Source organism: Chaetodon trifascialis, chromosome 9 (assembly GCF_039877785.1).
Source record: "Chaetodon trifascialis isolate fChaTrf1 chromosome 9, fChaTrf1.hap1, whole genome shotgun sequence".
Taxonomy (NCBI): Eukaryota; Metazoa; Chordata; class Actinopteri; order Chaetodontiformes; family Chaetodontidae; genus Chaetodon; species Chaetodon trifascialis.
The window spans coordinates 13,444,626-13,459,412 of NC_092064.1; the positions used below are offsets into that span (position 1 = coordinate 13,444,626).

At 39.6% G+C, this 14,787-nt stretch overlaps 1 protein-coding gene across 2 annotated transcripts; it reads right to left on the reverse strand.

The window, feature by feature from the left end:
• Window positions 1–253: 253 nt before the first annotated feature.
• LOC139336459 (cholinesterase-like) lies at window positions 254–11,759 on the reverse strand. 2 transcript variants are annotated; one of them, XM_070970594.1, is made up of 10 exons: window positions 11,707–11,759; window positions 10,059–10,358; window positions 8,686–8,914; window positions 8,220–8,352; window positions 7,963–8,114; window positions 7,373–7,559; window positions 3,436–3,746; window positions 2,095–2,304; window positions 1,843–2,000; window positions 254–1,059 (listed from the first exon to the last, which is right to left on the reverse strand). In XM_070970594.1, the coding sequence occupies exons 2-10, from the start codon at window positions 10,348–10,350 to the stop codon at window positions 965–967; spliced, it is 1,767 nt and encodes a 588-aa protein (XP_070826695.1). In that variant the 5' UTR covers window positions 10,351–10,358; window positions 11,707–11,759; the 3' UTR covers window positions 254–964. The 2 variants fall into 2 exon arrangements, with proteins under 2 accessions (XP_070826695.1, XP_070826694.1); XM_070970593.1 differs by having other exon boundaries at window positions 10,059–10,375; window positions 11,707–11,757.
• Between the last annotated feature and the right edge of the window lie 3,028 nt (window positions 11,760–14,787).

Genomic DNA, 14,787 nt, shown 5'->3' on the forward strand with positions numbered 1-14,787 from the left:
CACAACTCAGACAATGATAATAGAAAGTGGAAAGAAAATCCATATAAGCCACTGATTATGCACCTTCAATAGTATTTAAAATAATCTCACAGTTTCTCTTGGATTTATCTATTATTGATTTTTTTTTTATTTTAATCTGATTTTCTTCCACTTTTTAAGAACCAGTGTGTAAGCTTCATTAGAATTAGTTCTTTATATCTCCAGATGGAAAGAGAAATAACTTTGAAGATCTAAAAACACTCCACTCTTTTTTCACCTTGTATCCATATCTTTAATGACCATTACATGTTTTTTACTGATCAGAACAAAAGACAATGCATCAGTACAAATCCAGGGCATCCCTGATTGTCTGCAATCAAGTGGACTTTTACACATGCAAAACTAAGATAATTCGTCCCTCAGCCTTACTTGTCAGCAAGGAAATAATGCGTTTTCTGCAGGTTGAAAATGAATTTGTGTGAACTAAAAGTCCAGCTGCATTATATTCACAAACTCATCTCAGATTTTTCCAATATTTCAACATTTCAGCTGGCGAGCACCATTTATACACTACACACATTTTAAAGACAGACATAAACAAATGAAAATAAGGCAGCTGAACATTTACTGAATGAAGATTCCCATGTTATAACAGAAGCCACTCTTTTGTTGTGCATTGTACAATACCAGCACTTGCAATGGAAAAACATCCTAAATTCCTAAAATGTTGTTCCTGCAGAGGCAGGGAGGCGTGTAGCTACCATGATATGTAAGCAGCTGCATCTCTGAATGGAGCAATCTAAATAAACTGCTCACACAATGTAGTAAAAATCAGTTTCTTTGAAAATACAAATACGAACATAAAATGTTCACAATAATAGCAAGGACGAAGTTTTGGTTATTGTTTCTGTCCACTGTTTCTTCGTGTAAACTATTGTATATGGCTGTATGAAACAGTGCAGTTCAGACAGGTCTCTTATCTATATCAGTAGTTTAAAATTATAGCCAATAAAATGAGGAGGAACATGTAATTACAGCAGAGCATTATCCCATTTCCCTTCGTACAAAGCAGCAGATCATCTGTGGAGAAAGAGGCAGACAGAGAGACAAAAGGATTGTTTAATGTAAGCTGATCTGTGCATAAACTGTATGTACATGTTTTTGTTTAGTTCTGTTTTTGTCAACTGCTGTGACGTTCATTAACTTTCATCAAAAAAAAAAAAAAAGTCATTATTGGAACAATAAGTGTTAGTAGAAACAACTTTAGTGGATGTGGTGGTGTTTGGATCGTAGAGGAAGGGTTATTCTGGATGAAGAAGGTGAGAAATTGACAGCGCACAGTAGACAGTGCTTTGTATGATACCAAAAATTCTCGGCATGCAGATGCGCAGGGTGTGTGTGTGTGTGTGTGTGTGTGTGTGTGTGTGTGTGTGTGTGTGTGTGTGTGTGTGTGTGTGTGTGTGTGTGTATGTGTGTGTGTGTGTGTGTGTGTGTGTGTGTATGAGAGAGAGAGAGAGAGAGAGAGAGAGAGAGAGAGAGAATAAAGGCCTCAGTGGAAAGGTGTATGTGTATTATTCACTTATTATGTGTGATCAGTGTTCAGGGAAGTGATGACTGACCCTCCTTTCCTCCCACTCAGACCTCCAGAACTGTGCTGAAGTGGAGGGAGCAAGACAGGATACAAATCTCCTCCACAGGCTAAACAAGGCAAAATGCCTCCCTGGCAGTGCCTGACGCAATGCCTCCTACTACAGAAAGCTATATAGAGGTCTGTATATATATATAATGTGTGTGTGTGTGTGTGTGTGTGTGTGTGTGTGTTTGAGGCAGACAGATACATGTGTGTGTTTGTGTGTGTCTAACCTGAGACTTTCTCTATTTTGGGTATTAATTTGTTCCAGAAGTGACACTCTTTAGCTTTCATCATCCCCTTTCGTTCTGGATGTTGGTAGTTCAGGGTGAAATACTCCTGCCGTTCAGGGGTGAAAACGGGCCATTCCAGGCCATTAATGCCTGGATCCCTGACAAAAAGAAAAGCCAATCAAGACAATTCAACAGCGACACAAGGGTGCTCACACAGCTTGAGCGACTGATTGCCTATCTGATTGTGCGTACCCTGTCCGGGCAAAGTTGGCCCAGTGTTTCATGAATCTCTTGGTCATATTCACTTCATTCTTTGTGTATCCCATGGATGCATCCAGAGGCATTCCGAAGACAAATTCAATCTCATAGCCGTGCATGACGCCCATCCATTCTGGCCAAGGATTGATGGATGACCGGTGGTCAAATAAATAAAGGAAAGTCTTACCACCAAACTGTGAGTACCTGGGGGGAAATTGCAATATTTCACTGAATCAGCCTGATCAGAGAAAATAAAACACAAACATTTATGATAACCACAATAAATTAAAAAACGAAAAAACAAAAACCATGCAGTTGGATTGGACAGTAAGCTCTGCATTGGAAAAATGCTGCACCCTCGTTCATTTGAATCAGAGTAAGTCCAAAGGGCTCTCATGAAAATATGACACAAACGAACAAAAAAATGCAAGGTTGTCCAGCACAAAAGACAAGGCTCAATTTTACCTGCAACACAATGCAACCTTATCCTGTAAGCCTCTCCTTTGGCCAGTCAAATACCAATGTGAGAGACAATTTCAGGTAAGTTACAACACGAACATCATATTTCTACTCATGTTTGGCATCCTTCAAACTCATAGATTACTCTAACCTGACCTCCTGGATTTTACTTGGTTTTCTTAGAGGGTTTCAAAAATGTGTCACATGTGCAAGTAATATGTGTAGTGAAGTGCAACGTGGTTAGCTCATGTTAAAAGACTACTGTTAAAAACAAAGATTACAAAATCATATATGAAGATATAACGACTATGACCGACTCTGAAAAAGTTCTTAATATGTTAAAAAAAGTTAAATATACAAATCTCAAGTGTAAATATGCAATGTGCAGGGCAGTGCAAAGGATTCCCTGAAGAAAATGTGCCAGACAATGAGGAGGATACACAGAGGTCAGAGTCAGTCAGTCAGTTTACCATCCTGGTGGCCTGAGGAAAGAAGCGTTTTCTTCTCAACTCCTGTTTCTGCATTGGCCTTGTGGCTACAGAGGCATTTGCCAGAGCACAGGAGCTGAAATAGTCTATTGCTGGGGTCGCAATCCTACAAGCTCTGGTTCTGCACCTTCTGATGTATGCGAACAACACAATCCCACCAACGCAGCCCTTTGGTCTGAACACCAGGCTGCAGGAAAACTTATCCTTTACTTTTACCATCATAACACACTTACTAAGTGTGTGTGTACTAAGTTGCTTTTTTTTACTTTTTACACCTAGAAAACCAAAAGCTCCCCTCTCAGCTCATTTACAGGATTTTAACCATCAGCATCTGTAATCATTACTTATAGCTATAAGTCAGGCCATATTATTTAAACTCAGAATTTACCTGTGAGCGAACTCCAGCACGGGACAAACGAACAGTCGGTCTCCAACCAGAGCACCCAGTGAGTCACGATTTACCATTCTGCTGTTCTCATTTGTCCAATCAGTGTACTGGAAAATGCTGGCTTCTTTCGTGACATCGTTTACATCTGTCATTGTAAGGTCCACTCCACTCAAGAACTCTTTCCGGGTGATGAGACTTTGACCAGTGATGTTAAATCCAGGCGCTCCATACATTAAGAAGTAGGTTCCCTCGTCTTTGTTTAAGCCTAAAATCAGCTCTTTCTTAGGGAAGGTCCCAGTATTTAACAGCGCCTGCAGGGAAAAACAAAAATGGTTTGATGTTGTGATGCAAGATGTGTTTTAAACTAAATAAAACTGATACTCTAATGTTGAAAAGTACAAGATGAGTTCGCATCATTTTCATTTTGAGCCAAATGACATGGCAGTACACCCACATAAACACTCTCAGACATGTCTTTTGCTTGCAAACTCCTAATTTCTTTGAAAATTGTCTGTAATCAACACAGAACTGCAACTTCAGTGTGAGGCATTTTACTGAAAAAAAAAAAAAAAAATAAATAAATAAATAAGGAACTCGGCACTTTCAGAGTGGAAGCATTACAAGTGGCAACATGCATCTTCTAAATTTTTACCGTTTAACAGCAGCCATTGTTTTCTCAAAATTGCCTCTCAAGTTTCCCAACTCCCTGAGAAACATAACAAAAACCTGAATATTTTCTCTGCAAGAATTGCACCTTTTGTCCCACAGTGTTTTCAGTGGCTGGTGCGGGCTTGCTTTGCACTGCAGATCTTCTCAAATCGGGGATGCAGCTGTGAGGCTGCCACTCTTAGCTCATTGTCAATGCCTTTGATCTGTGTTTTATCTTGATTGAGGCAACTGCAGAGAAACCTCATACAGGTAGGATGTGGCAAAAAGAAGGAGTGACTTTCCTGCTATTCCTTATCCACTCCAATCCAAAATGCAGCCAATGTCTTGGACTTAATTTGCATCCCCATTGTTGAATCAGAGGTGGCATCAATGAGCTGCTCCTCTTCTGCAGTGCTGAAATCAGCAGCAGGTGATTCACTGAATGCTCGGATTCAGTCTTATTTTTGCAGGATCCTGCACTGGGAAATACCCTTGGAAATGTTTTGTAGGGCAGAGATGTGGGTTTTCATACATGGGATCACTGTGTGCTACAGCTTGTTGACCTTGATGAATGACTTCAGGCTCTCAAATGAGTCTACATTCCCCTCTCTCACTCGCTGCGCTCACATCATCAGATTTCTTGTGAATGATGTGATTTTATCTGCCAGCTGTGGAAGGTGTGTGTTGGTGCCCTGCATATGCAGATTTCATTTACTGAGTTTCTGAAAAAAAAAAAAAAAAAAAAAAAAAAAAAAAGCCATGTAAGTTTCATGAGGAAGCTGTTATTGTTAAACAAGTGGCCAAGTTCATTACCCTCTTCTTCCAAAATGATTCTGACCTCATCCTGCATCCTAGCAAATTTATTTTATTTTAATTTTTTTTTTTAATGCGGCCTTTGACTCTTTCAATGATTGAATTCATCTGCAGTGGCTTTCTTAGTTATAGTTACATGTTTGCAGTAAAGCAAGTCCTTCAAATCATCGGCATCAATGAATCTGACAGGTGTTAACAGTCTGTGGTCTGTCAGTTGTTTCATCCACCTGCAGAACAAAACGGTCATATCTCGTCTTTAAACTGCTCCTCTGTATCTTTTGACATGTCATAGTTGAAACCATATCAATAGCAAAAGAAAGAATTCATTCCTCAGCTGGAGTATGCAGAAGGCGAGTTGAGCATTAAAGGGCACAGATGCAGCTGTAGTACAGTGACTCTGTTGTGCACGACAGTTGAGCAGTTTTTTGTTTTTTTTTTAAAGAAGGAGAGGAAGAAGAAATCAACAGGCTTCTCTTTGCGTTCGGGATGTGAAGTCTCTAAGTGGAGTCTTAGCTTCAGCTTCATACAGTCAGGAGCTAATATTTTGAGACACACAACACACTGTGGTCTGTCTTTATTACCCATCATTGGGCTAGTGAAGCTGAGGGTGAGATACATTTTGCCTTAATTTCTTGTCTTGTTGGTAGTTTTGACGTAGTTTTGACCACCCGTTTAATAACTCTGGCCCCCCTGAGAGGCATGCTCCCCAATTCGGGAGCTTTTGCTGCAATGGATGATACCAGGATACAATTGGTTAAAGTCAAAGTTGGTTAGATGTTTACTTGTAGCCAGGTTACATTCTATAAATGTTATGCCAGCTGAATTTCAATGTGAACGCATAGAAACAAGAAATATATTAATTAAAATCCTAAAGTAGAAAAGGCCCCAAAGTCGCCGGTTTATTGTATTGACTGTTGTTGATGTGCCTTTAAGTACATATTTGTTAGTGTTCAATTTAGTCCTAATTTTTTAGGTGAGCCAGTTCACGAGTTGGTTGTGAGTGACGACACCTAGCAGAAAAGTGAGTGCGTGAGCTACGAGTTGTGCATGAACTAACTTCAGTGTGAGTTGTGTGTGCGTGAATGACGAGTGAGTATCACCATTGTATCACCTGTGTTATGTTTCTGTGTTGATGTGGTTGTGCATAACCTATATTGGCTGATGCAGACAACAGTTCAGGGCTAAATCACTTTAATTACTTGCCGTGTCAGTTCGTTGTCCATGTCTGCTAGCTAGCAAGCAAGCAAGCAAGCAAGTTAAGTTTATTTGTATAGCACTTTTCACAGACACCAGTCACAAAGTGCTTTGCATCTACACAACATTAAAATCAAATATGTATACGTTCAACAGTCATGTATACATTCAATCATATACAGCGCCACAAAATAAATAAATGAATAATATAAAATAAAATACATACATACATAAAATATACAGTCATACAAGAAGCATTAAGAAAGATGTAAAATGTCAGAGTTTATCCAAATGCCTGTCTGAATAAGTGGGATTTTATTGTTTTTTAAAGCTCTCCACAGAATCAGTACCATCCACTGTCTAATTTCCCATAAACAGTCATTTAACATAGATAGGCTGTCAATCTCAGCAGGTTTAAATGAGAAGTATAGCTGAATGTCATCAGTATACAAATGGTAGGAGATGTTAGGGAAAAAACTAATAATTAGGCTGAGGGGAAGCATATAAATAGAGAATAAAATTGGTCCCAAGATTGACCCTTGAGGAACACTACATGCCAGCATGGCAGCGTCTGAAGTAAAACCATTAGCAGAGACACAGAGTGTTCTATCAGCCAAGTACGATTTAAACCACTCTAATGCCATACCTGAAATGCCCACTAGGTGTTTTAGCCTGTGAATTAAAATCTGGTGGTCCACAGTATCAAATGCTGCGCTAAGATCTAATAAAATCAAAACAGAACAGTGACCAGTATCAGCAGCCATTAAAATGTTATTAAAGACCTTAAGAAGAGCAGTTTCAGTGGAGTGGAGTTTGCGTTTGTTTATTCACAATCATACTTATGTGTTCATTATCTGGTCCAAGTTCAGTTTAGAGGGTGTTGTCGCTGCACTAAAAGGCGGCGTAACTAGTTTAAAATAGCGGTTATTGCCGATGCGTAATGCTCATTGTTACCGGAAGTAGCACGAGTGAAGTGGACTTTCACAATAAGAGTGTCATGCCAGTTCCGTAACCGGAGTGATATGTTCAAATGATGGTGACTTGACAGTGACACAAGTCTGTGAAATCTGTGTGCTGTGTTGAAATGTTTGTTTATTATCTACCGCATTTGATTGTTGTCTGTACATATTAGACTGGTGCTAAATTATATGTTGAGTTAATTCATAGATATGTTTATTTATCCTTCTCTAAGTTATATTTGTTATTCTTTTTTGTAGAAAAACCACACACACACACACACACACACACACACACACACACACACACACACACACACACTTACTTGGACTTCATCTGGCAGGAAATCCCCATCAACAGTAGGGCCAAAGGTAAGAGTTAAGATCGTCGGCTGCATGCGAACATCATATTGTTTTGATGTGATTTTCTTGGCATCAGTCTGCTGCAGACATGTTTCCAGATACGCTGGATCAGACGTGGGACACCCCACTAATGTCGCCAGCTTTGTGGCCCTAGATATTGAGGCAAAGAGTGAGGAAGATCAGTGACAAAGGAAATGAAAATTGAGAATGGAATAGCAAAAATAAGAAGTGTACCAATGTATCGAGAATCTCTGATCATGTGCATCATGTGTAAACATCCATGATCGTGCACATTTACAAAGACACAAATTGTACAATGGCTCAATGTTCTTTCTAGAAAGAAAGACATTGAGCATTTGTAAAGGAAATTTCATGCGAGTGAACTCTAAGTGATCGTGACTGTGCATTTATCCATTTCGTTTAATGTTGCAGCTTTAAGCAGTCACCAGTAAACACAAGTGTGTCCTAACAGATGATACAAGTGATGGAGGGAGTGAAAAGATGAGCGGCTAAATATATCCAATTAATTAGCGCCTGAATTCATTCACCCTACCTGTTCCAGGCCTCAGTCTGGCTCACTGTGGCCCAGGGTGCATTGGGAGAGCCACTCTGCATCACAGCCCTTTGAAAAAGAGCCTGGCTGCCTGGGGACAGAAGGTGAAAGCCCACAGATGCTGATCCGGCGCTCTCTCCAAACAGAGTCACCTGGAAACATCAGCAAATCTCAAGCAAACAGCTTGTTCTTTTGTTTGTTAAAAAATGAAAGAGATTATTTATTTAATTTTAGGATACAAGACAAAAACATTTTACCTTTGAAGGATCACCTCCAAAAACAGCGATATTATTGGCTACCCATTGGAGGGCTAAGCGCTGATCCAACAGGCCGGCATTGCCCCGGATGTTCTTGTTGTTTGGAAGAGACAGGAAACCTAAAGGTCCTAGTCTGTCGTGGATGAGCATAAGAAAGAGGAAAGATGTCGACAGCATATAAATAGAGGTAAATCCCACATTTACTCTGGTGGATTCTGCAGTAATCTAAAGGAGTAAAGGGAAGGCTTTTGCACTAGCGATACTGTTTACAAATTCCTTTGCTGTCCTTATCAGCTGTTAGTTTTTGATGACCTTTGTCTTGTGCAATGTCTAATGTGAGCAAAAATCAAGTAGAGAAATGAGAAAACCTCCTCATCACTAATCGTCATAGAGTTTCCAGTTACATACAGTAACTATAGCCACTCATAATAAGCATTTTATATTTTCAGTTTACTTCATTTCTTACCTGTAGTTCATTGATACCACAACAACACCTTCAGATTTACTCAAGAAGCGACCATCATAAATGTCCAGAGAGGACGTTCCATCAGTGAACCCGCCTCCATAGATCCAGACAAGGACAGGAGCTGAGTTCTGAGGCTGGGTTTTGTTGAAACGAGGGGACCAGACATTTAGGTACAGACAGTCTTCACTCAGAGGAGTGTTTGCGTTCCACATCGTTGCACCTTTGAAATCTGGAAATAATGATGATTTTCATTAGTGTCTATCGAGACTGATTGGGACTACAGTCTTGATAGTAATAACTCTGTTCCTTAAGATCTTTGTGATCTTTCAGTGTGACATCAGTCAATAGTTTAAGTTCAACTTCACTGGGACACTTAATGACAAGCAATACTTGGAGTCAAACAGTTACTGTACAGAGACACTAAATTCTAATAAATCCCTGGTTTGTTTTCCTCTTAATGAGCCCAGCTTTGTCCAAAGCAGAAACAGCAGTCTGTCGTCAGTGCCTTCTGTCCATATCTATGTGTTGTCACATCTATATTTGGAGCATGTTTTGGGCAATTCCTCTGTACATATGTCTGGCACTGGTCGTATTTGGCTTCCAAGCAACCCCTGACAGGTGGCTGTGTCTATAAATAGCAAGGTATCCATGACCCATCCCCAATTCTTCTCTTGGGTGGGGGACTACGCCTGTATCAAATTCAATTTGTGTATGTGTGCATATAATTGTGTATATTTTTGGTTGCTGAATGGATAAAAAGACTCCAAGCAGTTTCTTACCATTCACCTCCAAGCTTTATTAGTGCCAGCAATACAGCAATAAACCATTCAGTCACTCACACGTGTGTGTGTGTGTGTGTGTGTGTGTGTGTGTGTGTGTGTGTGTGTGTGTGTGTGTGTGTGTGTGTGTGTGTGTGTGTGTGTGTGTGTGTGTGTGTGTGTGTGAGTGAGTGTGTGAGTGAGTGAGTGTGTGAGTGAGTGAGTGAGTGAGTGAGTGAGACATGGTGTTACATAACACTTGGTCATAAAGTCCACAAACAAATCGTAAATGCATTCAATCTTGTATTTTTTGCATATTAATTAATAGTAATTATCTCTTTCCACCAAGATAATGACTGGTGTGCAGAATATATGAATGTCATGTGCACATAGTAATAACGTGTGTGCACAAAATTAAATTTTGTTTGCACTAAAGCATTTAATTAAAATAACTATTTTGGGTCCTGGTGACATTTCAGCCAGGTGTTTTAATTACCTGACCTTTTTGGCAGATATTTAACTGAACACCCACTTGAATAACTCACAGAACATGTACACAACACAGTATACAGTACATGTATGCATTGGGTCCATTTGTGTAAACATGTATCCTACCTTCAAAGGTTTTATCCACCAGCTGGTAGCAGGAATTTGGGAATTTTGTAGCATCTTTCACCCCTTGCCATGCTTCTGCTGGCTCTGGAGCTCTGAATCTGAGTTTCGCCAGAGGTGGTTTTCCATAGGGAATTCCGAGAAACGCTCTTATATCACCACCCAACACTGAAAGCAACTTCCCTTGAACTTTCCCATGCTTGGTATTGATTATAAGGTCATCTTGAGTGGCAGGTGATGCATACAGGAAATTAAGCAGCAGCAAAAGAAGAGGGCACAGAGAGACTGTCTCCATGGAAAATCCTGGGAGGAGAAAAAGACTGCACACACAAACAGTTTATTAATAATCTCCAGATAATAAAATACAGCCTAAAATACTGAAATATTACATTAAATAACTAGTAATGCGATAAGCGATTTCCAGCACACCACATATGGCCTTAGCTCTACTTTATCACAGAGAAGTTCTATTTTTGTTCACCAGTTTTACATTTGCAAGCTTTGTCAAGTGCTGTGGGTGCTGACTCCTGCAGTTCCTTTTAGCTACATTAAGCTGAAATACTTATAGGCCTATATTTTTTTACTTTTCATTTATGCATTTGGGTATAGGATTTGAGTGCTTTCATAACCACTGGTATGAGTTCATTTAATTTGACCCAAGTCAGTGCAGGGTGCTGAATGACAAGAATAAAGTTTAGTGTAAATCATGTGATCATGTCCTAAGTTTAGGTGTCATGGAGTTGAGTTCAACGATCAGAGGCCAGGGTCAGTTGGATTGATTACTCTGACTGTACAAGACACGGTCCAAGTTTAGATTCTGCATAATTCGACTGGATAGCATTCAGGCTGTTTTGGAAAATACAGTCTGCCTTTGTCACTCCATTAAAGACACAAGCCATAGCAATCAACAGCAAAATGTTAAACATGTCTACAAATGTTTGTGCGAAATATTAAACATTTTTACAAATGTTAAACATTTCCAAATGGGCCATGCAGTAGAGCAACTGGCAATAATCCAACTGGCACTGGTTCTCTGCATTCAACCCACGCCTTTGCCCAAGAAAAGTGGGGATCAAAGGTCCAGTCAAAGAATACAGCTGAGTGCTCCAGAGCTGCAGTTGTGCAGGTAAATAGATTAGATAACAAGCTGTATGTCTGTGCGTGTGTGTCTGTCTGTCTGTGCGTCAGTGTGTACATGCATGTGTGTGTGTGTGTGTGTGTGTGTGTGTGTGTGTGTGTGTGTGTGTGTGAGAGAGAGAGAGAGAGAGAGAGAGAGAGAGAGAGAGAGAGAGAGAGAGAGAGAGAGAGAGAGAGAGAGAGAGAGAGAGAGAGAGCGGGTCATTCCCGCGTCAAGTGTCACTTCAGAAGCGTCTATCACAATCCTCAAACATCTGGAAACAATAAGGCCGTTAGTGAATATGCAGACGCGAGTGACAGCGTGCGCGCAGCTCCCCCGTGGAGCCGCTTTACTTTCAAAAGACTGAGCAAATAGCAAGCTTGTAGAGGAAACGCGCGCACAGCTGGATGTAATTGGAGACGCACGCGTGAGAGACGCGCTCACTCAGAGATAAACATAAACACTCCAATAGAAATTGAATCTACCAATATTAATTTATACGTATACATGAAAACAACCTTAGTGACATCTTACCTTGTCAGTTAGCACTTTGTGTCTGGCTGGAGTGAATGAGGACACAGCACTGACGGGGTAAAGAAGGCGTGGACAGAGTCTGTCCAGCGTCTGCTGGGCTGGCCGTGTCCGCCACCCACAGTGTACAGTAATATAATAACAATAACAATAACAATAACAATAACAATAATAATAATAATAATAATAATACAAAAATAATAACAACAAATACAAAATACAATACAATAAAATACAAGATAATAATAATGATAATAATAATAATAATAATAATAATAATAATAATAATAATAATAATAATAATAATAATAATAATAATAATAATGTGTTTGGACAATATCTACACTGTATATTCATTTATTCAAGACTCATTGGGAAGCCCTATAGACAGCTCACCTGTCAGATGCAATCACTGCCCAGTGGTGGGAGGAGTGTATACAGATCCTTTACTTTCGTGTGCTGGGGAGGAAATTCAGTCCAGGACTTTTCTGCTGCAGAAGGTCCACTAGAGTTTGTCCTAGCATGTCAAATGACCAGGACACTAATGGATAACTGTAAGAGTACAGTGAAAATATTTCATCTCTTAATATTCTGTACACGGCATCCTATGTAAGTAAAAGTGTGTCAGTATTGTCAGCAAAATGTAAAATAAAAAAAGCAGAGAAATGGCTCCTGAGACTGAAATAGCAATCTACACATCTTTATTAGCTTGGTAATACTGAAGCATCAGCCCATTAAGTTAAACAAAAAAATAAAAACACATTTTTCCAACACAAATTTGTATCAAGTTTTGTACTTTTATTGCATGTATTTCACCTCTTTAGGCTTCAGACAGTGACTTAGATGAACCCATCCCTGAGACATTTGGAAGGAAAATGTCTCTCTCTGGTCAAACTGCTAACAAGTCAGGAGGGGTCACAAGTCAAAAATGAGGGGAAGCTCTGCGGCAGTCTTTAATAATCCATTGTATTCTAAAGGCTGGTCATGTTTTTTTATGTGAAATCTTACTCTGCAAAGTAGCTAGTAAGTATAGCTGCAAGAGAAATGTAGTGGAGTACAAAGTGCAGTATTTCTCTCTGAAATGTGTGAGACTACAAGTATTACATAGCACAGAGCGAAAAAAAAAACAAACCAAAAACCCCAAAACATGTTTCTTATATCACTTCTGCTTAAGTACATTAGTTGAAAGATGTATAGCTACTTTCCACCAGGGCCAGCGATGAATCACTGAGGGTTCACTGCCTCTCTCCAGGTCACCTCACAGGACATGGAGTCGTTCCAATTATAGTGTGGTTATCAGTTCAACAACAGTGGACAATAACAAGGACATTATGCTGAGTTGAAAACAGAGCTGCGTTTCACATCAAACACAGTGGTTGATTAAGCACAAAGACACATGCTTTTTTTGTGTGTGTCCCACATACCAACAGTGTGTCCTAGAAATTCAGCTCATATACTAACAAATATGTTTTGGAGGAAACATAATGGCATCTGAATTATGTTTCCTTTTTTCTAATATAAATCAGAAAAACAGCATTAATTAACATATCTGCTAAGCACGTACAAAATCTTCAAAATGCCTCCCTGATTCAACTTATGCTAAGCTTCCACTCTTACAATGCAATATAGCAGCTCAAGCATGAGCACTTGGCCAACTCTGGAAGAAGATTGTGGACTTGGTTAACTATTGAAAAGATTCAAAGTTACTTGAAACGTGAGACATGACATGTTTGCTTTCTTCAGATTGACCTGAAACCACAATCTTCTCCCTCACCTGAAGCAAAGTGCACACGGGACACACAGTCGGATGCAAGTCCTGGTCTATGTTGTCAGAGTCCTGTGTGTTGTTGTTGTTGCGCTTGTTCCTTTGCATATCATAGAAGAGTGGACTATTGCCTGCTTTGACAGAGCTGTGCACAAGATTAGTTAACATTAGCCGGGTGTGTGTTTGGTAATGTCTTACTAATAATGAATTACAATGTTTTTCTGTTATCATTGACTGGGCAAATATAATACAATACAATAATGGTTAACCAGATATATGCCTGATACCAAGCATAACTGGCGGATGTTTCCTTCTATTGCATGGAAATGGAAGCTGGTTTGCCATGATGACTGAGGGTCTAGTTCCTCCTCACTATACCACTTCCTGTTTCTGTCCCTTGTTTATTTCTCACACTATTGGCTACTTATTCTGTCTGCGGCTTTTTTCGTCATCTTTGCTTTCCTTTTCCACTTATCCACGGGCCAAAGCTGGAGAGAAAAGTAAACTTGTCTTTGGAATTTTGAGTGCCTTGTGACTGAGTGTTTAGGTTTGTGTGTGCATATGTGTGCATGCATGCGTGTGTGTGTGTGTGTATAAAGGACTATGTAGCCTGTATGTGTTTGTTTATGGATGCGTACATGTGTGAGAGAGTCTGCGTGTGCGTTTGTGTACTTGTGCATGTATTCATGTTATTTATAGTATGTTAATGTGCAGTTGGATTAACATTGCACAAAGCCTCAGTGGGACTCTGATGCAGTGCCTTGGCACAACACATGCAGACTCAAGTACATAGGCCAAAATCAACTTGATTAACATTATGCTCACGATCACTGTGCATTCTGTCCATTGACACAGAAAATTAATAATTGCCTATATGGCTAAAATCCAGCAACCGAGATCTATGTTTAACCTGGATTTCCATTTACCAAGAAAAAAAGTGCAGCGGTGCAAAATTTTTAACATGTATGTGCTTGTGTGCCTGTGTTCATCTGTTTGTATGTGGAGGGATGTCTAATATATCTAATGACTCAAAGTCACCTTCTCCAAAACACTTTAAAAGTTACAAATATCAGCTACGCATGTTCTAAAATGCAACCCTGAAATGCAGTTAGTACTGTACTTAAACTGGACTAACTGTTCATGCTGCAGCTCTCTCATTGCTTTTCATCAGTGGTGGAATCTAAGTACAATTACTGAAGAATTTTACTTAAGTACACATTTGAGGTACTTGTGCTTTATTTGAGTATTTCCATTTTATGTAACTCTATACTTTTAGTCCAATATTGTACTTTCTACTCTGCCTAATTTTACTACAGTAG

Bases quoted from the DNA above. Each gene is read 5' to 3' on its own strand.
- LOC139336459 (XM_070970594.1), bottom strand. From the start codon at position 10,350: ATGGAGACAGTCTCTCTGTGCCCTCTTCTTTTGCTGCTGCTTAATTTC. The intron at 8,115-8,219 runs GTAAAATGTTTT...TGATGTTTCCAG, and splicing joins TTGGAGGTGATCCTTCAAAG to GTGACTCTGTTTGGAGAGAG. The intron at 7,560-7,962 runs GTAGGGTGAATG...CTCAATATCTAG, and splicing joins CAGACTGAGGCCTGGAACAG to GGCCACAAAGCTGGCGACAT.